This window comes from Phymastichus coffea, unplaced genomic scaffold (assembly GCF_024137745.1).
Source record: "Phymastichus coffea isolate CEN01 unplaced genomic scaffold, Cenicafe_Pcof_1.1 PCOF00066, whole genome shotgun sequence".
NCBI lineage: Eukaryota > Metazoa > Arthropoda > Insecta > Hymenoptera > Eulophidae > Phymastichus > Phymastichus coffea.
This window is the reverse complement of record NW_026706877.1, coordinates 289,242-315,914: the sequence shown is the minus strand read 5'-3', so window position 1 is coordinate 315,914 and position 26,673 is coordinate 289,242. Positions and strand designations below refer to the sequence as shown.

General features: G+C 53.9%; 1 protein-coding gene across 1 annotated transcript; it reads right to left on the bottom strand.

Annotated features, from left to right (window-relative positions):
• Window positions 1-640: 640 nt before the first annotated feature.
• On the bottom strand, window positions 641-8,799 carry LOC131667464 (TNF receptor-associated factor 4). The gene is made up of 4 exons (XM_058940892.1): window positions 8,445-8,799; window positions 2,451-2,717; window positions 1,806-2,384; window positions 641-1,707 (listed from the first exon to the last, which is right to left on the bottom strand). Exons 1-4 carry the CDS (start codon window positions 8,625-8,627, stop codon window positions 1,354-1,356), a joined length of 1,383 nt encoding a protein of 460 aa, XP_058796875.1. The 5' UTR covers window positions 8,628-8,799; the 3' UTR covers window positions 641-1,353.
• Window positions 8,800-26,673: the final 17,874 nt, after the last annotated feature.

Sequence of the window (26,673 nt, the reverse complement as noted above, 5' to 3'; positions counted from 1 at the left end):
AAATTGTGCCGAATTACATAAAATCGTATAGGTCAACCATCAAATATTAAAATCCCGATCTTCGATAGACCAATCAAAACGTTTATAAGCTTCAATTTTCAAGATTCTCTCTTTTAAGAAAAAAAAATGAAAGGAAAGAAAAAAATAATTCTGCATAAGTTTTACAAAAGAACAAAATCAAGTGTTACAGCTGAAGATTGCCCGCTACATTATAAAGTATGAATTTGACTTATAATTAATATAAAATTTTTTACATAAGGTAAAGTTTCAAGTATAAATTTAATTAGCACAAAATTGAAATATGTTTTCGAGAAGAATAATGTCTCTATTATGAAGCGTCGTATAAATAAAAATTACAAAATCATAGTAATTGTTCCTAAATAAATTCTCGAGGTTGTAGTGCATGTTACTCACATATACGGCGACTCAATTAAAATAAACATTAACGTAATGATCGAAAAAGAAAAGCTGAACTTTCGTAATTAATAATATCACAAGAATAAAAGTCTCGATATGAATAGTTTTCCGCAAAGAAGCATACATAACATAAAATAATAATCATTCAAATGTCAAAAAGATCGTCGCTTGGTAGCTGGAAATAAAGGTTTCATTAAAATAATGCTACGACAATGTGGGCAGTTTAAGATGTAATTTATTATATTTCTCTTTGATTTCGCATTAATAATGACGATATATAAGATGCATTCACTAGCATTTCAATCACATTTTCTGCATCTAAAATTCGATAATACAAATACATATGTACACTTACAAGACTACTTAAACCTCTAATAGTTTTCGGTAGCTACGTCATTGCAACACTATTTACAGAATATATTACAGTATAAGACTCGGAGACGCCGTGATGTCGATCAAAGAAAACCCGTTGAAACGATATAAATGTTGAAAGAACAACACACGGGAGTATGAAAGCGCGCAATATTAGGTGGATGGTCAGAGAGCAGGCACATTCCGCTAGTAGAAAATGCCAGTATTACAAGGACAATAAACGCTTGAGATGAATATTGGAGTATTGAGTTGGTGTAGTGACAATAGTGAAAAACCTTAGCGCTACATTGGCACTCCGCGCAGAACGGAGTGCTTGGAAAAACCTTTTGCAATACTACATGTAACGATAAGTACTGGCAAGGCTGTCTGATAAACTACACGATAATCTTTGATATACTCGACATTCTTGAACAACTTTTCTAACGGGGCTGAAAAATTGAAAAGAATTGACTGACTGCAGGAAATCGCACGAGAGCATAGATTGGTGGGTCTAGGGGGGGGGGGGGGGGGGGAATCGCGAGCCGAGCCGTGCGACTGGAAGGGAAAGGACAGGTGGCAGCGAGCTCAGACCGCCACGATCTTGCTGGGGTCGATCTTGACCCTGATGAACATGGTGTCGTCCTTGAGGAAGTGGCGTTTCCTGATCATCTCGTGGGAGACGAAACGCGGGAAGCCAAAGCCGAGCGAGTCGGGCTCGCGGCTGGGCCGCTGGAAGTTTTTCCAGGTGGGGTCGGGGATGAAGCTCTCGACGATGTTGCAGGCCTTGTCGGCGACGGGCGCCTGATCGAGCAGCGTGAACGAGACGCTGTGCGAGAAGGGCCAGCGCAGCAGCGCGTCGTACTCGCCGGGCAGGATTTTGATGTAGATGGAGACGTGGCTGCCCTCGCCGGTGCCGTTGCCGTTGAGGAAGAGCGAGGCCTGTCGAGAGAAAGAGAGAGAGAGAGAGCGCGAGTGACGGGCCTGTGAGTCGGTCGAGGGCGACGCACCGCGACGCACCGCGACGCACCGCGACTCACCTGCAGCTTGTAGCCGTACTGGCTGGTGTAGAAGGGCGGGCTGACGAGCTCGACGCCCTCCTTGGCCCTGGCCTCGGCGAGCTTGGCCGCGAAGTCGCTCACCTTCCAGACGAGTGTGCCCGAGTAGTTGAGCGAGAGCTTGGCCAGGGCCTGCTTCAGGCTGGCGATCTGGTGCTGCTGCTTGGCCAGCAGGCCGCAGACCAGACCCAAGTGGCTCTTGGCCTCCTGCTCGACGTGCTGCTCGACGGAGCAGCGGTTGCCCTTGAAGCGGCAGCCGGCCTCCTTGAAGCTGCAGGCCAGCAGCTGGCTGCTGCAGTGCTCCTTGAGGTGGGCCTCCAGGTCCTCGCGCGGCAGCACCGCCGTCTCGCAGCGCCGCGGGCAGGCCACCGGGAAGCGGCCGCACTTGGCGTGGTGCGCCGACAGCGTGTCGAACACGAACTCCTTCTGGCAGTAGCGGCAGGCCACCAGTCGCTTGGCGCACTCGCCGGCCTTGTGCTGGCTGAGCTGCAGACGCTGCACCTTCATGCCGCACTTGTTCTCGCAGTAGAGCGGCTCGAAACCGCAGTTGCCCAGGTGCTTCTGCAAGCGCGCCGCGCGGTTAGCCAGCCACCACCGGCCCGAGCGACGCTCGGCGAGCACACTCACCTCGAAGTTGTAGCCGGCGAACTCCTGCGCGCAGAACTCGCAGCGCACGCGGCGCTGGGCGCAGCTGTACTTGAGGTGGTCCTCCATCAGCAGCCGCGGCACCAGCGCGCCGCACTTGTTGCTGCACGCCACGCCGTCGTGCTTGCAGCTGCCCAAGTGCGCCTTGAGCTTGCGGAGCTCGTCCGACCATTTGCAGCCGTCCTTGTGGTGGATGCAGTAGACGATCGAGCTCATTATAGCCTTCTCCGCCTCCAGGTCTTGGAAAGTCTGCAATCAGAGCACGCACGGCTTAGCCGAGGGGCTACTGGCAGGCGGCAGACGCAACAGAGAGATCGGCGGCAAAGGCTCTATCGCCGCCGCTTCGTAAATCCGAGGACGGCGAGGATCAAAACTACCGAGGCGCGCGTCAGTCGTCGGAAGTCGTCGGCCGGTCGGAGAGCAAAGAGAAAAGAAACGGCACGGGAGGTCTGCGTCGGCGCGTCCGCGCCTGCCTGCGCCGGCAACGCGCGAAAACATCAACCAGTTGGTCAAATAAAGCCGTTTGCACCTTGCCGCGCGCCTTTACGATTCGGCGCTTCGATACGCCAACAAATAAATACGTCGCCGAAGCGCGTTTGTTTGACTCTTTGTCGCGCGCCCCGCCGGACGAAACAATGCGTCGAGGCGGCGGCACGCGGATGCGCCAAGCTAGCTCCACTTTCCGGGAAAGCTCTCCCGGACCGGCTCGTTCTGGCGAACATGGCGCAGCGGGAGACGACTGCGGCTACGTGGGAGAGCAGAGACGTCGACGCTCGCGCGCCGCGGAATGCGGACGAGCGTCTTCTGGATATCTCTATCGGCGCGGGCCCGAGGGTCCACCTCTGCCATTCGCGGTCACGAGCCCACCGAAGACCCGTTGCAGTTCGGATATCGATAATCAACGAGCGAACAGCGGGCCAGTGCGTCACGGAAATTTGCGGCTGGCTGCCACAACCAAATCGAGTCTATCGAACACCAGCGTCTTTCTCTTTTGTCCAAGGTGCGCGCTCGCGCAGGCACGGACGCGCGAGCGAGATCGCAGACTGGTTGCAACCTGCACAAGGTCGATGAGACAGAGAGAGAGAGAGAGAGAGCTGGTTTTCTTTATTCCGCCTGGTCGAAACCTCCGCTGCGCAACAGACCACTTTACGGTCGGACCCGATTTACTTTCCTTTTGCAATGTCGCGATTACAGCGCGCGCGCGCGTAGAAAGTTTCCATTTTGTTTGTGCAGCTCTCGAAAATGCCGCGAAACAATGGATAAAATGAAAAAATCCAACGGCTGTAGTTGGAATCACTGCGCAAACTCGATGGCCAGTCGATCGAACGTACGAGGAAAACGGGCGTGAAGCCTGCGGATAGGATAGCCGCGCGCGTGGGCCGTTCACCTTGCGCGTGCACCTCGGACTCGCAGACGCTCATTATAATACGATCGTTGCGACAAACTAGCAGCTTTATTTCTCTCTTCCATATACAACAGACGCTCGGCTCAATTAGGCAAACGAGCCGAGAGAAGCGTTTGGCCAGCTCCAAACTGCGCGTTTGTTCTCTTGAGGCTCGATGAAAACGTCCACGAGGCAATTGATGGCGCTGTTGCGTAATATTTACACGGCTGTCGCGTCTCGCCAGCTATACAGCTTACAACCGTCGGACAAAATCGAACCTTCCGCGTGTTCCCCCGATACGCTATTCGTCACTCTTACGTCATTGGATTGCTTTGACGAGACACCTTTGAACGGTCTGCCGAGTGGATCGCGCCGATCGGCGTACAATTAAGTGCGCAGAGCACGGGCTCCTCTTTCGGCCAGCCGGCGTACGTATAAATAACTCGAGTGCGGGTCCACGCGTGGACGCATTAGTGTGGGCAAACAGATAGGCGCGAGACTAACTTTATCGCGCTTTGCAGCAGCCGAGTCCAGGAGCCGCGAGGCGCAGCACACCCGCGCCACAGAATTCCGAGACCGTCGACCTGACGTCAGCGCCTATAAAATCTGCGTTTATCGAGAGCCTGTATTTTATCGACGAGCCGACAATATCGCAGCGAGCTCTCTGTTCCGGTCTGACGATGCAAGAGAACGGTGATCGTGCGGCTCGCCAACCAATATCCTATCCCGCGGCCGGCGAGTCGGGGAGGAGAGCGGGAGACAAAGGAGCAGAAGACGCGCGCATATCGAACTCGTCCTGTGCGTTCGGACGCCGGTATGCGGGGCCTGTAGCTCGCTCTCCGAGAGAGAAAGGCTGCGCGCACCGAAACATAGGTCCCAGCCCGCTTGCTGCCGCTTTCGAAAGCGCGAGCGTCCTTGCTAAGGACGTTGCCCGCGGCCCACTTTTCGACTCGCCGGATTCCACGGAGCGGGACGACAACTGGGCGCGTAATTTGGCAGGTAGCTAGTGCGCGCGCATCCGATCGCCGACCGACCGACCGAGCGACCGACAGGCCGCGCTCGCTCTCCGCGAAGAAGACAACGGCGCACAGACGTCGCGGCGACTTCCGGACGAGCCTGCCCACGCCCTATCCTGTCTGGCAAGAGCGGCTCCACGCCGAACAATGACTCCCCCCAATTGAGCCGAGCATCCACGCTGTAGACCGTGGTGGTGGAGTGCGTGCCGAGTACGAGAGCCGAGTGCGAACCGCGTGTTTGTCGGAGGTGCGCGCTCGCCGAAATTAAGCGCGGGCTAGACGGCCCGAGGGGAAAAAGGAAGCCGCGGGAACGGACCTCTCGCGTGACAAGTGCTGCCTGGCACTCCGTCGCGAGCAACGGAACGCGTTGCCTGCGTGCGCCAGCCAGCGAAGCGCTCGATAAGAGAGGCGCCGCCCGCGAGAGCCTACAATTTGAACGAATGCCCGGCAGCCCGAGTCCGAGTCTGCCTGGTTATCGCGAGCTTAGAATTTGAGAAATTACCCGCGAAGCCTCTTGCGACCCTCGGCCGTCCGCTTTCGCGTCCTGGGACTTGCGCTCGCTCGGTTGACCCGGCGGGAGCACTGCAGCACTCGCCGTACGCACACGCGGTGCGAGTTACGCCTTGCGCTGTCCCCGTGGCGACTGCTGATTCATCGGCCATCAGCCGACCACCATCGGTCGAGGAAAATCGCTGCTAATGCGGTCCGATCGCGCGCGCGCGCGCGCGCACGAATAAACCACGCGTGGACAACGACGGGGGGCCTCTCCTTATCGGCTTATCGCACGACGCGCCAGCCTACCCGGACACACGGCCCCGTCCAAACGCAGTCCGCAGGACTTGTGATTGCGCTCGATGGCCTGCTAATACCTCGGGCCAGCTTATCGCTCGCTTTGTCCGAGCGACTCGCCAGCGAGCGATCCCACGCGCCTAATCGACCTCTGCTCGATTTGGGAGGCCGCCTTCCCGATAGAAGTGAGCGCGCAGCCACTCGGAGAAGGAAACGAGTTCCGGAAAATTGGAACGTCCGTACTGGCCGGTAGGTAGCTCGGCAGCCAGCCCGGCGAAGGCGAGCAAATTACATAATCGAACAATTCGTTTCTCTGCTTTCCTATACAAGGCGCGTCGGCCTAGCCGAAGATGAAGCCGTTCGCAGTCGTGAACCCGAACAAAGAGCGCGATTGCTCGTTGCTCCAGCCGACGTATATGCATCGCTTTCGCCGCTTCGACTGGTCTCGACTGGCGTTCTTACAATGGCTAATTAAGCGTGGCCTACCTAGCTGCTTTTCATCCTGCTCGTCCGTACTCGTGTTTACGTTCGTAGCGCGGCTCCAATCCTCGCTCGTCGCAAGTTCCTCGGCGGGCTTCCGTCGTCAATTATGACGATTGGGCGTCGCGTGGCATTATCCCCCGGGCGTGTCTCAATTTCACGCGCCTCCTGCCGCATCGGTAGCCCTCTCCTACGCGCAAACCGAGTCCGCGGATACTCGCGCGAGGAGGAGAAACCGGTTGTCGGGCTGGCCGCCGTGGCATTGTTCCTCTCGCTGATCGCGCTGCACAGCGCCGAATGCCGATGCGCCTCGTCGAACGAAAGAACTTGCTCGCGAGACACTCGGCAGTTGCGCAACGTTGCGGCGCGCGAGCACTTGCACGGCGAGCGCCGATCGAGGCGCGGCTAGAAATCCTAGCGGCGAGGCATTTGACGGTCGCGTGTCGGCGCTCGAGCAGACTGGAGATCGGTCGCGCGCGCGCGCGCGCGCGCTTCGGGCCGTTCCCACGCTTCCGAGCCGGCTCGCCTCGGCCCTCCTCTCCTCGCGAACGCCTCGAGGCTGCTGCGCGTCTTTCTCTTTCTCCGCGCAGTGCTCGGGCCTGCGCTCGCGCAACGTTTGTCGCTGCGGAGTTCAATGCGCTCGCGGCCGATCGACGATGAAAATCCGTCGGGCTGTCCCTCGGCTGGGAACCCCGTCCGCGAGTGCGATCGACGCCACGCGAGCTCGCCTCTCCGGTCGGCTGCGCTCGAGGCGCTCGCACATTCGGGCACGTCTCGAGCCGCGAAAACACCGACGCCTAGGCTGTGCCAGCGTACGCCCGAGTTCGCTTTGTCGATTTTCCCGGAAAAGATGAAGCCGCAGCAGCCACGCGCAACCTGCCGACTGCACGATCGCTCCGTTGAGAAAGCCGAGTGGATTTCGCATCGGCGCTCATTGGCTCTGAGAAGGCTTTGAGAAGCTCTTTTGCCCGCGAGTGCTTCGCTTTCACTGCGTAACGTCGGTATCTCGGTGGCCGGCGCTTTCTCGGTTTGGAGTCTCGGAGGCGCGAAAGCCCGAGTGATCCCTATCTAATAATAAACCGCTGCGAATTTTTACAGACGGCTCGCTCCGAGCTGAGAGCGCGTTCAACAGCGCGATACCGTAACACGAAACATCTGTCAACGGAGATGTATGTAAACTGCGCTCTTTCTCTATTTCCGTGCACGCGGCACAAGCTTTGCCGATCTTACTCGCGTCGCTCTCCTTTTTTCGTCTTTGACTCTGCCTCCCCCCCCCCCCCCCCCCTCGGCGTACACGGATCGACTGCGAGGTAAATAGACGCGGAGCTTCGTCGCGCAATCCAAAATAGCCACGCAACTGCAACATCTGGACACCACACCGCAGTCATCGGCGCACTCAGCGTGGCAGCTCCAAAGACGAATCTTTTCTCTCTCTATCCAGCCAAGGCTTCTTCGAGTCGCCCGAGCCGGAGGTAGCTATTAAATAACTCGATTACGCGTGCCCGGTACGGATGTTTTGGGTCGACCAAACAGAAACTTCCGAATCGTCTCCCGCGCTGCACGTCGAGAGCTCAACCAGGTCATGCTCGACAAAGGAAACGCGCGTATCCTTCGTCAGCTTCGCCACGCGGATAAAAACGGGACAAAGGGAGCTGGGCTGCGCGGAGCGTCTCAATCGAGCCAAAGAGCCATCGTCACGCCTCTATATTGACACCCATGCGTCCAAAGCTCAGTGGCTACCAGAGAGAGGAACATTGTCGCGCTCGATGCATCTGATCGGCCTCTCTAACCGCGTTTCGTTTATCGTTCATCCCATTGTCGGAAAGACAGAGCAGGGCCGATTCGCGTGGCATCGCAACTTTTCCTTCTCGGGCGCTACTCGTCAAATTGGCTTGCGTGCCTGCCTCTCCAACCGATCGATGCACGACTGATCACCGATTATCTCTCTATGGTAGCTGGAGCTTTTCCATCGATTTCACAGCCGCGAGTGCACAGGCCGCAACGCCAGCTACGACTAAGGCTTTTCCCGAGAAGAGCACGACCTATCTTAAAAGCCTACGTGTACGCTATGCCCGTGTTGCACTCGTGGAATGCTTGAAACGCGGCTGCTGCCTGTCGGTGCCGGTGTCGAACTTGTTCCCGTCGCTTACCTCCTATTCTCCGAAGTAAACACGAGGCTCGAGAGGAAGGAGCACGGCAGAACAGCCGTTTTACATTTGGCCATTCGCGAGCCGATCGAGCGCAGCGATCGGCAATTAATAGGACACTGTACACGCGGCCTACGGAGAGAAACGGCTGGTTAATCACCTCGTGGTCGGCGATGATGAGCGCCTTGTCGAGTAGGTTCTCGCTGCTGACGGGACTGGGCGCCGAGGTGGGACTGACGCTCGGGCTCGCGTGGAAGGCCTTGGCCTCCTTGGCTTGGCGCTGCGGCGACATCCTCGCCGGGAAGCTCAGCGTCTTCGTCCACTGCGACAATCCTCGGACCATCTTGAGCCCGGGTCTGCGCTCGAATCACGCAACCGAACGGCAATTCACTGGCGTCGCGCGCGCGCCGACGCTCGCTCGGGCGTACACGCGATTCGTCGGACGCGAGAACGGCAGCCGAAGAGAGCGGGGCGCAGGAGAGAGACGTGCTGGCTGCTCGCCGGTGCTCTGTCGACTGAGGCGCCTGGCTGCGACTGCGGCTGCGGCTGCGGCTGCGGCCGAGCGCCCGAGCGCCCGAGCGGCCGGTAGGTAGGAAAGGCATGCATGCGCCAGCTGCGCTCGCTCGGGGGCCCCGCCGATTGGTCCGGCTCGCATCCCCGCATCCGACGCAGAGGACGGAAGCTGTCGCGCAGCCGCCGCATCCATCCTCGATCTTCCGTGCGCTGCGACCCGCTATGCGCCCGTTGCGTGTCCGAAGCGAACCCCTTCTCGCGCGCGCCTGCTGGCTCTTCGATCGCCCCTCTGCCGCTTTCCGCCGTTCAAATTTACGAGGAAACTCGGCTGCGATCGAGCAGCGATGCTTTCGCACCAGTCGGACAACTCGAATCTTTGCAGAGCAGCAGCGTTGGGCTGCGTTTATGCGTATGCAACGAGCCAGATGGCTCTTCATTGTTAACGCCGTTCCATTTCAAAAAACCTATATTTCCACTATCCACGCTTATCTCCTCCTCGAGATCGCTTTGTTTACGTACACTTTTCGAATCATCCCATCCCCATCTCCGAACAACGCGCAGCTTCAGTAGCTCTTAATACAATTATAACGTGGTGAGTCGAGTAACAGAGTGTAAACGGCAGGTGGGCAGCAACAGAGAGGGGCAATAAAACAATTTGTGAACGGAGAAGGCCGTTCGTTGGCCCAACCGGAGGATAGCTACTAGTGAAGAAAACGACAGGAGAAATAAAAAAGCAGGCCGTGATCGGATGATATGGGGAGAGATAGAGAGACAGGGAAGGAGGAGGGAGAAGAGGAGAAGACGTTGAAAGTGAAGCGCGCAGTCGGGTTGAAGGTGGCTGTATAGCGATCGTCCGTCCTCTTTTATGCCTCTCTGCTTGGTCGACGCCGTGTGCCAAGCCTGGCGGGCTCACGAGAACAGTCGTGCGCTCGGATGATGGAAGCACCTAATTACTCGCGATCGAACTGTGCCCGCGTATCCAATGCGCCCGCATTTGATTAACGATGAATTTTGAGCCTAATGGACGAATACCTCGCTTAGCTCGTGTTGCGCGTGCAACAATTAACGGATCATCGCGGCATTTTTGTGCAAATCCATAGGCGAATGACGTGGGTCGTGCACGCGCGCTCCGTAAGTTCCGTAATAACAAGCTCCAAGAGATAATTGACTGGCGATAAGGACGATGCAACGAGCGACGACTGCGTAGGTGGCACTTTCGCAGCCTCTACAGCTTTCCGTCGCCACCGTAAGAGCTAGGCATCGAGTTGCGTTGAATGAGTTTTCTGGTTAATGCAAATTCGATGGAACTCGCTCGAATGAAGCCACAGTTGGCAATCGATGAGCGCTCGCCAAAGGACGAATCGTCTGCAAAGAGGTTGTCCTCCGACAGCAACGGAGCTCCGCGAGTACAGCGGAGGAGCAGACGGAGAGAGGAGCGAGGAAAGAGGAGAAAGGAGAGGGAGCTGCTGGACGGAAACTGGCAGCGATAGCTCGCGCGGCGACTTGTGCCCCGCGCGGAATGCACTGCTTGCTTTCTCGGAACAGACCGCGAGATCTTTCGCTGTGCGGCTGGCCAACTACGCGCCAGATGATGAACGGCCCAATGACGGAGACAGGCAATCCAAGGGGCATGACCACCGGAATAGACCGGCAATCCGAGCGGCTGTCCCGATAAATTAAAGGCACTCGGCCAAGTCCCTCCCCGAGCAGGACGATTGCAGTATCTAACAGCCATTCTCGCTTTTTGCCTAATGTTTTTTACCACTGGCATTCGGACTCTGTGATCTAATGGTCGGGCAGCCGTTGGCCGACTAATTGAAAGCACGTAATCCGCCGAGAAGACACGAGGGCAAGCAACGCGATCTAGCTATATCAATAGACAAGTATACAGCCAGTAAATCGGCCGCAACGAACGTAGCAGAGATGCAGCTTTCATAGATACCTGGCTGTAACTGCACGCGGTTACGTGCTGCTGAAAATCGCGATACGCGCGCGAGAGGCTGTGGGAAGATATGCTCACGCCGATCAATGAATATTGCAGACGCACGTCGTTCTCCACGGCGGTACTCTATGCGGTGAGAGGGGCCATTCCAGTCTCTGACGAATATCATAAATTTATTGTCTCGCTAACGCATCACCAATGTAACGTCGCTTCTACCGGCCAAATTGAAAGACTTAATTACCATCCGTTTTAATAAAGTTATTTACGGTCCAACATTTTTCGCTGAACAAGTTTTTGATTGGGCTCTCCCGTAAGACCAAACTCCTCGCACACGCCGAGGTATAATATACATATAATACGCTGATATATTGATTATTATAAACATTAGATTATTATACTGCACGATACCCTATGGTGCAAATAAGTGCAACTGCTATGTGTATGAATTGGATGGGCGTTTACTGTGTATATACTCAAACTATAAATACACAAAGTCGAGGGTCGTGATAGGATCAACAGCTGTTACATTCGTTCGCGCGAGACACACGCACGTATTAATAGGACCTCGCCCCCTGATTTCAATATATACAAACGCTGATGATCGAAAACCACAACGAATAAGCTACAAAACCTAGATCGCTTCAAAATTATTATTTTTCTAACTGCGTGCAACTGCAATTTAATTGTTATTACGAAGCGCCAATTTTCTGTCGAGCCCATCGATATAAATACTTCCAAATCTCTAGGTTTTCCAGTCTAAAAAGTGTGATATGTCTCTTAGACTTGCAGATTGCGTGCGACGCGAGGCGTCGGCTGTACTTGGCCTAAGTCGTGCACATGAAAACTGGGTCTCGACTGCCAAGTACATTATCAATTTTATCGCTAGCTAGCTAACGAGTTCGTGAATCTTCTGCGTCGCTGCTTATATTTGTTTCGCGTGATGTGGAAAGAAGCTTGGATAATAGGATTGAATCCACTGATCCAAGAAATAACGTATTGCTCCATTGAGTGCGCGCATGGATTGTTGGGGTTGGTTTGACAGGGCACAGGAGGGGGGATAGAGTTAGAAAAGCATCACGTGCACCGGACAGAAAGAAAAAAAGGAAAGAGAAGAGTACTCGGACGAGCGACGTCGCGCTGGTCGCGAGGGGAAAAATGTCGGCGAGATGGTTTCTCGCTGCCTCGGCGCGAACAAAGACATGGAAAGCTAAGCGACGCAGGTATGCAGCTCGCTATAGAAAAGAGGAGCGGCGCTGCACGACTATCAAATGTTTCGCCGCGGCCGGAGAAAGAGAGAGAGAGAGAGCAAGAGAGGAAAGCGGCGTGGATCTCGCGTTGCCTGGCGCAGCTGCGGAAGATAAAGAGTGTCGCGAGGGAGCACGAAGATGCGCGTTGCACGCCGCGCTCGAGTATCACGTCGGCGGGATCAGCTGCCGTCCGGTCAGGCGGCCTTCCTCGACCTTCCTTCCTCCTCCCACCGTGCCCTTCACTTGGCCATCAACCTTTCCAAACACAACTTGGCATGGCGCACGTGTCCGCTAGATTTCACGTCAACTGGGCTTCCAGTTCGTTCACATCTCCGTGATCGAACGTCGAGTACGCGCGCAAAGCAGATAGAGCAACCGAAACCGACGTGCATCGGCAAATATCAGCCGTGACTCGGGGCGTAAATATGCGCGCGTTACGTGGCATATGTACATAGCTGGGCTCGCTTCGGCGTGGCGAAAAGATCGACGGTAAGGTTCTTTCGTTTAAGGAATTTTCGACGAGGGCAGGAGATACGCGCCATTATCTTGACGATAAGCGCTTTTGCGAACAAGGGAATCCGGGTCGCTTCGGTCTAATCTAAGTGTCATGAGTAATCCGAGCCGTTGCGAGCTGCTACGCGAGAGAGGAGACAACAGATGTGGTCGGACGTGCTGCAGTGCGTGTAGAGCGAAGAGAAACAGGACTGGTACTAAACTTGTATGGCTTAAGCGCCCTCGTAATAATGCACACTGCTCTTTGAGCGATGCCCCGCGAGAAACCTTTCTTCTTAATCTTACGCTCATCTTGTTTGCCCCTGTGTATCTGTATAATCTGCCGCTGACAAACTTCCATTCGGTCATCTATTCACAGCGTCAGTTCTCGTCATTATCTTCTATTATATGCATGCGCTCGTGCATTGTTTATTGAAACGACCGATAGGCTCAAACAACAGCTTTCTTATCGGCTTAAACTCACCAACGAAGAGATAATCGTTAACCGAAGAAACAAAATGCAAAAATATCGATCTTATTCGTTGATTTTCAATTGTTAACTAATTGATTAACGAGAAATTATTTTCAAGGATTTCACGGCGAATTGACCGTGAGCGACGACGATACAACGGCTCACGAGTGTCGCGAATAGAGACAAGCAGCACCCTTGAAATATCGAGCCTGCGTAACATTACAACGAAACGACAACTCAAAGAAGCTATAATATGCACTCTCTTGCGTTACAACAGACTGACAGGCTAAAGCGGTATGCAAGCTCTGGCGGGTGACGAACAAATAAATTGCTTACGACCCTTGAGGTCGAATTATGGCGCGCAAGCGACGATCTTCACAAGAGGGGGGCACCAGCTCTCTCGAGAAAATGCTCTGTTTTGCTTTGCTTAGCGTCGCACAACGGAATATTTGTCGGGCACTAAAGACATTCGAGTGTATATTACGTATTCTCGAGTGGCCCATTCGAAACAGATGCAATAGCTGTTTACATAGCTTCCAAACAGCAGATCTCTTATGCGTTTTATCGGACTCGAGTGGTCGACGCACGCGCGCGCTCTGTCTCCAGCTCCAAGCCCAGCAAAACCAACGGTGACAGCGAGTGAAATGCTGTCAATCTTCAATTTTTACATCAATTTATTGGTGCTTCGAAAGAGGCTTTTATACTCGACCCTCTATATTTTCTAATGTACCTTACCAAGATTCATAGCAAAAGTATAAAAAAAAATGAAATGAGTTTGTCGTATGTTTTTACAGAACGATAACGTATGGTTTTTGTAGCTGATTGACGTTTTTCGCTGTTCCCTGCTTTCCCTATACCCAAACAATTAGTTCTCCAATTCCCTCGCTGTCCATACGTACCCTTGGTGACGTATACCGACTGCGATTCCAAACTGTACCCGTATCAAATGGAAATATATCTTGAAACGTGTAAAGCATTAAAGCATTAATCTCATCTCGAAGAAAAGGGCCCGGTATGGAAAAAGAAAGTGTACAGGCTTCCACGCTGGGAATACATTTGTATTAGATCAACAAATCATAGAGCAAGCACTCGGCCGCACATCTGGATTGGCTCAATGAAACTCGATACTCGACCCTTTCGAATGCGCAGATTCAATCGCAAGTGAGCTTTAATTGTTTGAAAGCACTTTTTTTCGTTCGCTCGTAGGGACGAGACGTCTGCGACAAACACTGCGACTATTAAAGCTTTCGCTAAAGATACCTTAGCGATGAAAACATCTGACGCTTTTTGCTCGCCCTCGCAATTAACGAATCGTCGTGAAAATGAGCAATTAAAACAAATGGAATTAATTTGATGTATCGTGCGTGCGCAGAGCGACGAAGAATTTCGCGATGAAATGGGAAGATAGGCACGTCCTGACGGCAAGATGCATCTTTCCGATAAGAAAAAGTTGGCGATTCTCGAAGGTAGTTAGGAGGTGGTTTATGTAGCGAGAGAGAAAAAGAGAGAAACCAAGAAAAGATTTCAAATGGCTGGAAAGCAAAACGAACATTCACTTTGGTGCGCACGCTCGCACTACGGTCTTCTTCGAGCAGCACACGACGAGTCGGTTATTAATCGATGCTGACGTGCGCCTCGTACATATACAGGTATACAAAGACAGTGCTGGAAGAAATCGGCGCGAAAATGATAAGTGAGAGTCGAGTGAAATCGACGCTTACAACGTAGCTGCAACAGACTTTTAAGCAGATTTGCGAGGTATTACGGTCAGTCGATTCTGATCATTATTGCGCAGAGATGAGGCTTTGGAGTGTGCGCGCTCCGCCGCGTAATCCGATGGACACTGGATACGCCCAAGCGAAAGGGCCGAGGCTGCTTTCAAAGCCAAGAAGCGAAAAGAACTGGAGCAAGCCCCCGAATGAAATGGCATCCTGCGAGCGCGTGCCACGCACGAGAGAGCGCAGGTGCAGTTTTCTCTGCGCGGCGTTTGAGCCACGCCACGCGACGCGTCGCTGGAAATCGGTCCTCGCCAGAAATCGCATTGTCGGCGATATACGCGACACACCTTTGTTACGCATGTGTGGACGCGTGAAAAGAGGCGCCATTTCCAATTTCACGCCGGGACGCCGTATGCCTCAAGCGATTTCAATAAAGCAGATGCCGTTGTCATTCGTCGCTTCCTCCACTTTTTCTCGACTAATGCTCATTGATTACTGTGCTTGGTTTCACGTTGTCGGGCGTTGGATTCAATTTGGCAGCTAGCGCAGCCGGCAGCAGGATTATTATCGTGCAAAGACAACATGGTCTACTTGCCATTCGGAGCATTCGCACATTAGAGGCAAAGTGTGAATATTGGATCATCTAATTGGATAAGATAATAGATGAAGAAAGTACGATTCGATAAAAATGGCGCAGGTCAGCGCAACGGTAATGTAGGTACGCCAGTGCGAGAGCGGCACGCGAGAGCGAAATTGTGTTAAACACTGCTATACGACGAGTCTAGGCCGCGCCAATTAAACGGATTGATCGACGAGTTGCATCGATGGATCTGCCGAGTGGTTGGTCGTCGCAATGAGTGACGACAGACGCTCGTGGACATCCATCGATTGCAGCAGCTGGTAAACGCATTCGGACCGTAGAGTGACTTTCACCTCCGTTTAGCGCGAGCTCGTTTTCCCGCGAAAGGCCGGCTTAACGCAGACGAGGCAATGCTGGGCAAGCGACATCCGACGAGCAGATCTCGCGCGCGGGAAAACAAAGGAGAAGGCAGCAGCCACGGCAAAGCTCGGCCTCGACGCGGCAATGTCGCACACTTATATCGCACACGTTGACGAGGCAGCACCTGGTACTGTCCACTCGAGAGGGAGGAACGCGCCAGCTGTCAGGGCCCAGCTGCTCGGCACGCTCCTCCGTTTATTAACACCATATACATCGTACACGTATACACGAGCGCGTATCCAGCGCAGGCTCGCTCTCCTTCTGATATTGGGCCCCCTCTCCTCCCTCTCTTCCTCGCGGCAACGGCTGCTGCATTGTAACGTCGTCTCCTCTCTACACTTTTCAGAGTGGCCCAGCGCTCTAGATCGATCTAGCTGTGGCACGCGCGAACGATCCTCTTCCCGACTCAAACGAAATTTACCGATAGAAATAAGCAAATGCAGAAGTAAGCGAGACGAAGATTAGCTTCCGGCCACGCACTATTGTATTTCAAAGCGATTTCATTTAATCCATATAATATTTAATTCGTACACTGCAATGCGATTTGTGCAATCTTCTTGCAAAAAGACATAGAAACAAATTAAAGGAATACTCGACAGACCAAAGGTTTCTTTCATCTTCTGCGACAGCAATGCTTGCTAAAATTATTGTTCGCAACCATGACAAATGATACAGAGAACTGTTTCCGAATGGCCGACGGTCTTATTTTCGTGCTTGTCACATTGTTCGAAGTAACGGCAAATATTGAAATGTGGATCGACAGGTTTGTCGGTGGGCGCGACAAGCCAATGAAAAGCCAGGCTAGTCAACCAGAAGCGCGACTGCCTCGTCGGATGAGCTTGTAAGCGTTGCGCAAGCTCAGAAAAAGCTGTAGGAGTGCGTTAGGCAGCGCGCGCCAATACAAATGAGCCGGTCAGCCGGCGCGGGGATGACTCTCTCTCTCGCGCTGTTTTTGCGCTGCTACTATAGCGAGCGCACGTGTCGCGGAGCCGCCGCTGCGGCGCGCGCCGCCTTGGAATGCGATTCGCGCGCGCCGTTCTCACGGATCGAGAAAGGCCCGTTGTTGATATATGTACGTGCACTGGCGGCCAGCGAGCACATAGAATCGAGCGACATTGAGCGGCAGTCTTCCGATGGCTGCCTGCTGCTTGTGCATTACCATCGGGCATCGCTGGCCACGAGCGAGTCGAAGCGCGCCGCCCTTTCTTCGGCGGACGCGCATAAACACGACTGAGCCAGTTGAGAGTTGCGCCCGCGCGAACAAACGAAACAACCGCGACTGCAGGCAAGGTCAACAACCCCGCGAGACCAATAAAATTCAGTCGAGCAAAGAAAGAGACGTCCAATCCAGACAGCCTAATGCCCTGCGGGCTGGAAAAAGGATCCAACGGTACACGCGGCCACATAATACAAGGAGGAAAAAGTAAAATGAAAAGGGACGAACTGGGGCTCGAGGGCTCGAGAGACCGAGAAAAGGTTGATAAATAAGAAAGGAAGAGCGAGAGAGGGCGGCAGGCAAAGAGCGGATGCTACGCGCGGCCAGCGATGCGACGCGAGCTGGTCGAGGGGGGGGGGGGCGCCCGTGGCCGCGCTCTACCGGCCGGCCGAACGGGGCCGGACGCGTGCTCGTTTTCGGCTCGCTGCTGCCCCGCGTCTTGTCCGCGCACATCCCGCCTTGCATTTTATGCTCTTTTCCGAGCTACCGCTGCGCGCCGCACTTCCGGCAAAATCTGCGAGCCGACCTTCGCCAACGCATTGCTCGGTCTGCGCTCTGCGACCACGCGCTTGCTACTGTCGCTAGCCGTTGGTAAATGCTGGTACGACTCATTCGTGCATCTTATACTTGTAGCTCTGACGAGCGACGTGCTTTAGGAAATATTTGCATCGCGCATAACCGAACATTATTAGCGAGGGTTGCTGTATGTAGCAGTCTACAGGTGCGATTTGATTAACGGTGAGGACGAATCGGACGATGAGACGGGAAAACATACTCTACTAGCAGCGTCGATCTGCCTGCTGGCATTGTCGACGAGGTGGTGCCGCTCGCGCTAGCGGCGAGATTGTCATCCGACGTGCGAGGCCGGTGACGCGTCAGTAGGCTGTTCCTGGGCGCGAAGCTACCGGCGCAGGTACTGGCGAGCATGTCGCGCCTCGAAACGCAAGCCGCGACTTTGCCGGGCCCGTTCGGACGACAGCTCGACACTTACTGCCCGTCGCGCCAATGATCTTCGAACCAACGAAGCGGGCCTGTCCCGCAATCGGCCCGAACCGGCATATATATTCGTTGCCCGAGCAACCGTGGCATGCGGGCGACCGCGAGTCACGCGGGGCGTCGGAGTAGGCCGACAACGATCGGCGGAAAAGCAGCTTTCCCAAGCCCCAAGCCAGCAACGCGGCCGCGGACAGAACGACCGCGCGCGTTAAAATCCGGAGGAAAGCAGCACGAGCGCGCCTCTTTGCAGCTCGTTACGAAGTCGTTTCCGCTGCTCGTCCTTTCAATGCTAATTCAGCTCGGGACCCGCGCAAATGCGCGTGAACAGCCGTTTCATCAAAATGGAGATCGGTGGACGGCCGCGATATATACGAGAAGCTCGAGCCCGAGCTCGATACTTGAACGCTTCCTCCGCACCGAGACGGCGGCAGCGCCAGGCAGCTCTTATTATTGCGGTTCGCGCGCGCACCTGTAATTATCCGGAGAGTCTGCGCGCGCGCATGCGCGTCTGCCCGCGGCATTTCGCTCGCGCGCCACGCTCGGTGTCAGCGAGGCGTCGCGACCGCGTCCACCACCTCGTTGCAGTTCGCACTCGCGGCGCGAGCCTCGAGCCCATCGATCGCAGCCACGAATCGCGCGGTCGCGGGCCAGCAACCGCACCATGGGAGTGCACAGCCGCGGGCAAAGTCGGGCCAAAGCCTGAACTGATCGGGTCGCAGCAAAGCGAAAGGCCGCGGCGCTCAAGCTCGCCAATCTTTACCTCGGGCATGCGCGCGGCTCCAGCCCCCCTCGATAACGTACGGATAACCGCGTTCGAACCATCGTTACTCCCGATCCGCCCACGGCAAGCCAATTTCCTTCGGCACACCGAAGCCTCCGCGTCCGCGGGCCAGCACGTTCTTGTCGCAACACGCACATTAGCCTGAATATATGGAGACGCAACGAACTTGACACAGATATCTACGAGATGCATCGGCCAGCTATCTATTTGCGAATAGCTAACCACGAGTAAAATCGTCGAGTGCGGAGAATCACTCTCGACTCGCTATCGTCGTTTGCTCGTCGCGAGCAAGCGTAGCTCTAATGGCATTTGGAGACACGCGCGTGATCTGCCGCTCTCGTTCCGATTGCAATGGTTGCGACGGTCACCGACGAGCGTGTCGTCCGTCGACGCACACAACGGTTCTCGCTGAAATCGCTGCGTTGCCGAGACAGCGTTCGATGCTACGAGGCTCACTTGACGTATGCAGCCGATAGCAGCTCGCGCGCAACAACGGGAACAATGGCGATATGGAAAACTGAAAGCGCGCAGCGACGCGTAGAGCAGAGTTACGCAACGACTGAAACGAGACTCGAAAGCGTTTTCCCAGGGCAATCTGTCGCGTTACCGCATTCCTCCGCCCACGCGTGTCTCTTGCAGTTGCACGCCGCGTCGATCGCTCTCCGTGGCAGAAGCGCCTCTCGCTCTCTCTCTCTCTCTCTCTGCCTGCCCGATCGCGCATTTGACGGCCTGCTCAACGTCGGACAACTCCGTTGTGACCCAATCTCGCGGTCTGCAAACAACGCGGACGAACGAAGGCTGCGCTCTTCTCGAGAGGAGAGAGCGTCAGCCTCCGCGCGCGGGCTTATCTGCTCGCGAGCGGTTGACAGCTGTACGCGCGCGAGGCGCGCCCTCGTGCGGTGCTCAACGTTTTTACGAGCAGCTCCACGCGAGCAACGGCAGAGCCGCCTGTCCTCCGCGTCACGATGCGCGTGCAAGGGCAACAATAAGCTGGCGCGCGTAGTTTGGCCGACGGTTCGGAGTGGTAATTGGCTTGCTCGCGCGCAACGCTAACGCTCTCGTGAGGCGGCGATGGACCAGTGCGCGGCACGGCGCGCCGACTGCGGAAAGGCGAGCGAGCCAGCTCGCCGCTGCAGCCGATAACGGGACCGAGGTGCAGCAGCGTGCAACAGCTGCGCCCCGCACGCGACTATCTTGATGTCCGTCGTAACAGCGGCCGACGCCGCCTGCTCCGGATAAGCGGCACTTTGCACTCGTCGCGATTAGCTCGGGCCGAGGTTGGCGTGTATACGCGCAGCTCCCCTGCTGCTGAGAGAGCGCTTGCCCGTTCGCCGCTCGTCGCTCGCCGGGTCATCCCGGCCGGACAAGCGCCACGCCAGAGTGGCTGTGGAATCCGGAGGAGCGGACGCGCGGAGCTGCCGTGCGAACGAGCCGTGGCCGCCAGCGCGCGCTCGCGCCAGTTGTGTTTCGCTGCGCTCTCCGGGCCGCGGACTGCGTAATGAATTCCGCGGGCCACGCGCGCAACGCGCAGCAGTCTGCTCAGCGGCGCCTTTCCATGCACGCGCTCGTCGACGCCGAGCCCTGCCTTTCGAAGGAGGATGTCGCCGAGGCAACCGTACGGCTGAAGCGCCAACGGCCGAACGGCGCGCAGTAACGACGGCTAAGAAGCGCGCCGAGACTCGAGCAGGCAGGCAGATCGAAGCACCGGAAGTCGGCATTAGCATAGCACTACGCTTTCGAAAAATCCTCTTTCCGAGCACGCTGTGAACTCGTGCCTTGTAACGCGAGCCCTGGCCGAGCGCGCTCGCGACATCCATCGCAGGCAATTAGATGCGGCGCGGGCAGCTCGATGCCCATCTAATCGGCCGCTCGCCATCGACGACACCGCGCACGCGTCTGTACTTCATTTGATTTTCAAATTTGGTCTACGGAGTGGCGCATTGTATAACCGCCACGCCACACACAGCACGCTGCCCGATGTATCTCCCTCGCGTAGACGCGTCGCCAATCGTGCCTCGATCGTTGCGAGCGTCTCTCGACGTTCTCGACTGATTTCATCCAGTCCGTCCAGTCCAGTCCGCGGACTGTTTTGCATCGGTTCCTTCGTACGGCTGCGCTCGAGTAGCCTGCGGTTGGCCGCTTCGCTCGGCGCTTCGCGAGGACCGGAGCCATGCCGCGCTCGGCTTTCGTTGGCGAGCAATCGAGTGCGCGAAGGCAGGCGCAGCATTGAAGCCTGTTGACGGTTAACGGCACGCGCCGCGCGCTGCACCGCCAGCCGGAGATAGAGACGTGACCCGCTCGCAAAGCTCCCTCGCTCGCCTGCGGTCGTGGGCTTGCAATTGCGCTCATCCCGCGCGGCCCGTGCGCACCATTACGCCGGCGGATCGCGCACGCGACGCACCCGCGAACTCCGCACGTCCATCGTGTCTTGGCATCTCTCTCGCCAGCAGCCTCACCGATCATCCGCAATCGCGCGGATCTGCGCTTTTCGCAATAGTGCCGCAAGTTTGTTCGCAAGGAGGAGAACAATCGGTACGAGGCGTCACAGTCGAGCGATAAATCCTTACGGCTTGATTAGTCAATCGGTAGCGATCGCGCAATTTCAAAAAGACAAAATGCTGTCGCGGTTGATCTCTCCGACCCCTTCCTGCAATTATTCGCGAGAAGCAAGCATTGTACGTGCAGCGCAAAGACAAGGTCCCCGATCCGAGGCGGGTCTGTTGCGAAAGCGCCATAGCCCGTACAACGCGTCTTTCGGCGGTTCTGTGCACATCCGTTCCATTCCGAGGAGGAGGAGGAGGTGGAGCAGAGAGAGAGAGAGAGAGAGAGAGAGAGAGAGAGAAAGTCGCAGACAAGCAAAGTTAAAGGCTACTCACTGGCAGCATGGTCCAGGCAATGTCATGACAAGCTCTGCAGAGCAGGGCCGAGTTAACGCGCGGCTCGCTGGCGCAACTGGCGCAACTGGCGCAACTGGGGCCACACCGCTGGCATCGAGTCTTCGCCAGAGCAACGATCCGAATGCAAAGAGCTGCCAGAGAACTGGGAAAATCCGCGGAGGCTGGGAACGTAAGAGCCGAGGTTTCGTTATAGTGCACACTACCAGTTGCGCGCAAAAAAGTGCGCGCGACGCGAGGGGCTGCGGCGGCAGCAGCTCTGAGCGAGTGCGCAAGGCGGACTGCGCCAGTGGTAGGCACGTGCGTGTACGAGCTGCTGGCGCTGCATAACTACACTGCACGTACGCGGCCTGAGTGGCGAGCAAAGGAACAGGACGACTCTTCCCCTCTCGCCGTCTCAGTCGTGCGCACACGTACAAGTTGCACGGGCAGGTGAGCTGCTATCTGCCTAGAGTCGGCTCCCCGCCGGAAGTGACGCCCCACCGACCGCGCCAAACGAGCCCCGCGACTTGCTACCGCCGCCTCGAAACAGGCTGCCATGCCGACGACTGGCGACGGCGTCACTCGGTGAACGAGACGTCAGGCCCGTGCGCGTCGCGGAGAAGGGCCAACGAGGATCGTCGCGCCAGTCGGAGCCGGACTACAAAGTCAGCGGTGAGCAGGCGGAAGCCTGCCTCTGTCGACGATTCCTCGTCCGGCCGCCGTTCAGCCTCGAGTCGGGCGCTCACAGGCGGCGCCGGTTTGGCTTCGCGCGCACCACGCACTTATTGCCGACGAACGCTTTCTCAATCTGTTGGTACCTGTTGGTTCGATCACGGGCTCGGGGCTATCAACGTGAGCGTAAAATCTACCAACGACAGATCGAATTGGATTCCCGCCTCCCTGCTCGCTACGACGCATCATTTTCTCTCACCATCGGCAGCACTTTGGACAGCTGCTCTCGACGTCGCGTTGCTTTCTTTGCTGCCAACGAAATGCATTGCAGCTAGCTTTCCGATTCTGACGCGAGCAGGTCAGCCGCGCACGTATTTAGTCTACGTAGCATTAGATTTCTGTGGGCTATTCAGCCTTCTCCTCTTTTCTTTGGCCTGCCTTGCGATGGAACTGATAAAATCGACACACGACTGCCGCTGCTCAACGATCACGTGGTATTTTCCTTGTTTCACAATCAATGGGCACGTACGAACTATTATGCATGCGAGCGTCGAATGATCTTCCAACCTAAGTTCGATTGGTGTGAAAGCCGGCTAGAAAATCTGTCCTGTTAGGCTCTCGCGACGCGAACACTAGCTTCGCTCAGCGGTCGACGGCGACGACCTTACAAAATAACATTCCAATGTTGGACGGAACAAGAAAAAGCTTGCCCCTCCCCCTCCGACCCTTTGAATCTCGGAGATCTCGTGTCAATGAACAGGCTACGCGTACGCAAAGGTGGTCCTCGATCGTCCTACGTAGCGTCGGAGATTCGCTCGCGATCTTGCTCGATGAGCGAGTACCACCTCCGATCGTCAACGTAGAATTGCCCTTGGAAAACTCGAGCGTCCAGGCTCTACGTCACCTCGATGCTTGCCGCGAAGATGCTCGTCGAAAAGTGCGCGCGAGCAGCAGAGTCTGCGGGCGCCGATCAATCGACGGCCATTGCCTCCCACTTTTCTGCCGTTGCGCAGCCTCCTCTCCGGATGCTCCTAATGATAAGGGAACGACCAGACCAGGCGCGTGCCACGGTAAAACGTGTTCTATTCCGCTCGTACTACCACCACCACAACTACTACTACTACTACTACTGTCGAGTGCTTTCTCGAACCAACTACGGCGTGTCGAACCAAAAACAGCAGCCGATTCTCTCGCAGACACAGACCTTTCGCTTTCATCCGATGCACACTTGGCGTGCTCGTGCTATCTCGCTTTTGCTGTACCGTCGCTACGCGCGCAAACAGTTGCTAAACAATAAAGCCGTCGACTTTTATGTTTCTAACCTTGCTTTGACATTTCGTCAATTTTCAATGGATTTGTCACCTTGTAGGTGGCGTCAGCACAACTCGTTACAAAAGTGCTCACGGAATGTAGTCACTTGTCGCATGAAAAAAAGAGCTTTTGGCGGACACGAATGATGCAAGCCGTGGTACCCGTCACGAGGAATCGCAACGTTATGGAACTCAATTCGGAACGGAAAGAGGAGTTTACCGTGGAACAAGTGGAAGCCGTGATAGCAACACTGAGCGCCAAGGTTGCGCGACTGCAAAAGGACATCGATGCCTTGAAGCGAATGGAGACGGCGACGCGCTGTTCTCATAGCCTGCCGGCTAACCACACGTGAGATCAACGAATTATCAACTCTTATCCATTAGCTGTCCTCTTCTTTTCTAATCACATTCTATTCACTTTTAATTCAATGCAAATGCCTGTACATTCTCGTTGTATCTCATTTTATTATTTTTCGCGGCAAAACTTTTTCATCTTTGTAGTTATCTATTTTAAAACGTGAACAAGTCTTAAGATTACGTTTCTCCGTGCATGCTAGCCTAAATATTTCACTTTCTCTACCTCAAAAAAGAAACGCCTTGGATCATTCGTTTAATTGTCATTGGCCAGTGACGTTGGACATTTTTAAATTGGATAGACTAAGAATTGGTTGATGTAATGTAACAATTAAGCGGCAGAATTTAACATAATTCATGGACATTTTGATTTCATTAAATGCAATTTATTTAGCTGTCAATATAATTTTTATAAGTACATTTTTGGTAATAATTCACTTTCAAAGGCTAGAGGAATGCAATAAATATTTGTTTCCAGCTGTTATGAGCTATGAACGTAGAATGACCATAAACTCTCTCTCTCTCTCTCTCACTTCTCTCTCTCGCCCCCCCCCCCCCACTCTCGCTCTCGCTGTCTCACTTTATGGCTTTAAAGTTGCAAGTCAAATTTCGTGCGAGCAAATTATAAGAATAATTTAATCAAAGATATTTTTTATAAAAATAGAAAAATTATGATAATAATAATGATAGTACACATGTCTAATAAATTTTGTTGAATTGGAACTTGTTGAAATAAGTGATAAATTTTAACAAATTAGGGGTAATTTATGAAATTGATCGTTATTCAACATTATTATTTTATATAGATGACGCTGATATGCACTACTACTAATGTACCATTAAAAAGTTAAGCTACATACGAGGGTGGTCCGATAAGTACTTAGCCTACAAAAGAAAAACAAAAATTTTGGAAAAGTGGCGTTTTATTTTTCAACATAGTCTCCTTTTAGTTCGATACACTTGGCCCAGCGATGCTCCAACTTCTTTAACCCGTCTGAAAAATACGTTTCCTTGAGGTCTGAAAAGTAGGCTTCCGTGGCAACGATTACCTCCTCATTCGACTCAAATTTCTGCCGGGCGAGTGACTTTTTCAAGTTTGGAAACAAAAAGAAGTCGCACGGGGCTAAATCTGGAGAATACGGTGGATGGGGCAGCAGTTCGTAGCCTAATTCGACCAATTTGGCCATGGCGACGGCGGAGGTGTGAGCCGGTGCGTTGTCATGGTGGAAGAGCACTTTTTTCTTCGCCAAATGGGATCATTTTTTCTGTAATTCGACGTCGAATCGGCCCAATAATTCGGCATAGTACAGTCCTGTGACCGTTTTGCCCCTCTCCAGGTAGTCGATGTAGATCACACCTTGTGTATCCCAGAAAACGGTGGCCATCACCTTTCCGGCCGATGGGGCAGTCTTCGCCTTCTTCGGAGCACTTTCGCCGGGTAAAGTCCACTGTTTCGACTGTTCCTTGGTTTCTGGTGTATACCAGACTGTCACGAAACGACGCAGAAACTCCTTCGGATTGCGCTTAAACAGCGTCAGACATTGCTCTGAAGTTGTTTCACGGTTGCGCTTGTTGTCCGAAGTGAGCAAACGCGGCACCCATCGCGCCGACAGCTTTCTCATGCCCAAAATTTCATGCAGGACATGACCCACGAGGTCTTTTCAGATGCCTACGATCTTAGCCATCTCGCGCACCTTCAATCGTTGATCTGCCAATACGAGATCGTGAATTTTTTTCACGTTATCCTCCGTGGTAGCCGTTTTCGGAGCACCTGGACGTGGCTCTTCAAAAATCGACGTGCGACCACGTTGAAACTCGTTAAACCAATTTTTGACCGTCGCCATCGAAGGAGAAGAGTCACCGTACACAGCATCCAAGCGCTTTTTGATTTCGCTGCGCGATTTCCCTTCCAAAAACAAGAATCGAATCACCGACCGATACTGCTCTTTTTCCATTTTTCAAAAATCAACGGACACACTTGCTTTCACACGCTCTCAAAAATAAACTACAACTCCGATCCGGCTGAAATCTTGACAGTAACCATCGAGAAGATTGTACTACGCGATAGAATATTTCTTTTGCAAGAGTGGTGCCGTCGGGCGGTGAGGTTAAGTACTTATCGGACCACCCTCGTATGTGAATGTTACAGTTTTTGATATTTCTTTTAAAAATTACGTGAATATAGAAGAATTTAAAAAGTATTTGAAAGTTTAGGATATTCAGGTTACTAATCAAATACAAAGGGAAGAGTATCCATTTAATTGTAATGTACTCCGAACCGAACAATCGTTACCTATTTACTCGTATCACCGCGAGAACCTTGGCCTTAGCTGTGGCATTGGGGATACGGTTGGTGTGTGTGCGTCAACGTATGTGCGTGTGTGCGTAACGGCAGAAAAATCGAGGAAGTATTACAAAGGGGAAAGCATGTATGTGTATCATATAGAGGCTGCCAATAACTTCTGTTAAAACGATAACTGCCCTCGTCGCTAAAGATCTCTTACGGCAGTTACGACTTTTCTTCAAGTCCAGCTCCAAACCAAACAGATGTTAACAAAAAAGCATACTTACTGTACTCCTTTTTTGGACTCATAAATACCTGACACTATCGCGCCCTGCCAATTCTCCACAGTCATAGCTAAACACCAATCGCAATATATTGCTGCGGCTATCGCAGAAGTTTCTTATAAGATTTACGATTACAAAATGAAATTTGATGTGGCCTTCGAAATTGATGTGGTCTAATTGCTATGACGAGCTGCCATGTGAAAAATTATTTCTGTTTTTGTCAATATGGGCG

What these genes read in the sequence shown, in the direction of transcription:
- LOC131667464 (XM_058940892.1), bottom strand. Translation starts at nt 8,627, where the DNA reads ATGGTCCGAGGATTGTCGCAGTGGACGAAGACGCTGAGCTTCCCGGCG. An exon ending in TCGCCGGCTACAACTTCGAG is followed by an intron (nt 2,385 to 2,450) that starts GTGAGTGTGCTC and finishes GCGCGCTTGCAG; the next exon opens with AAGCACCTGGGCAACTGCGG. An exon ending in AGTACGGCTACAAGCTGCAG is followed by an intron (nt 1,708 to 1,805) that starts GTGAGTCGCGGT and finishes TTCTCTCGACAG; the next exon opens with GCCTCGCTCTTCCTCAACGG.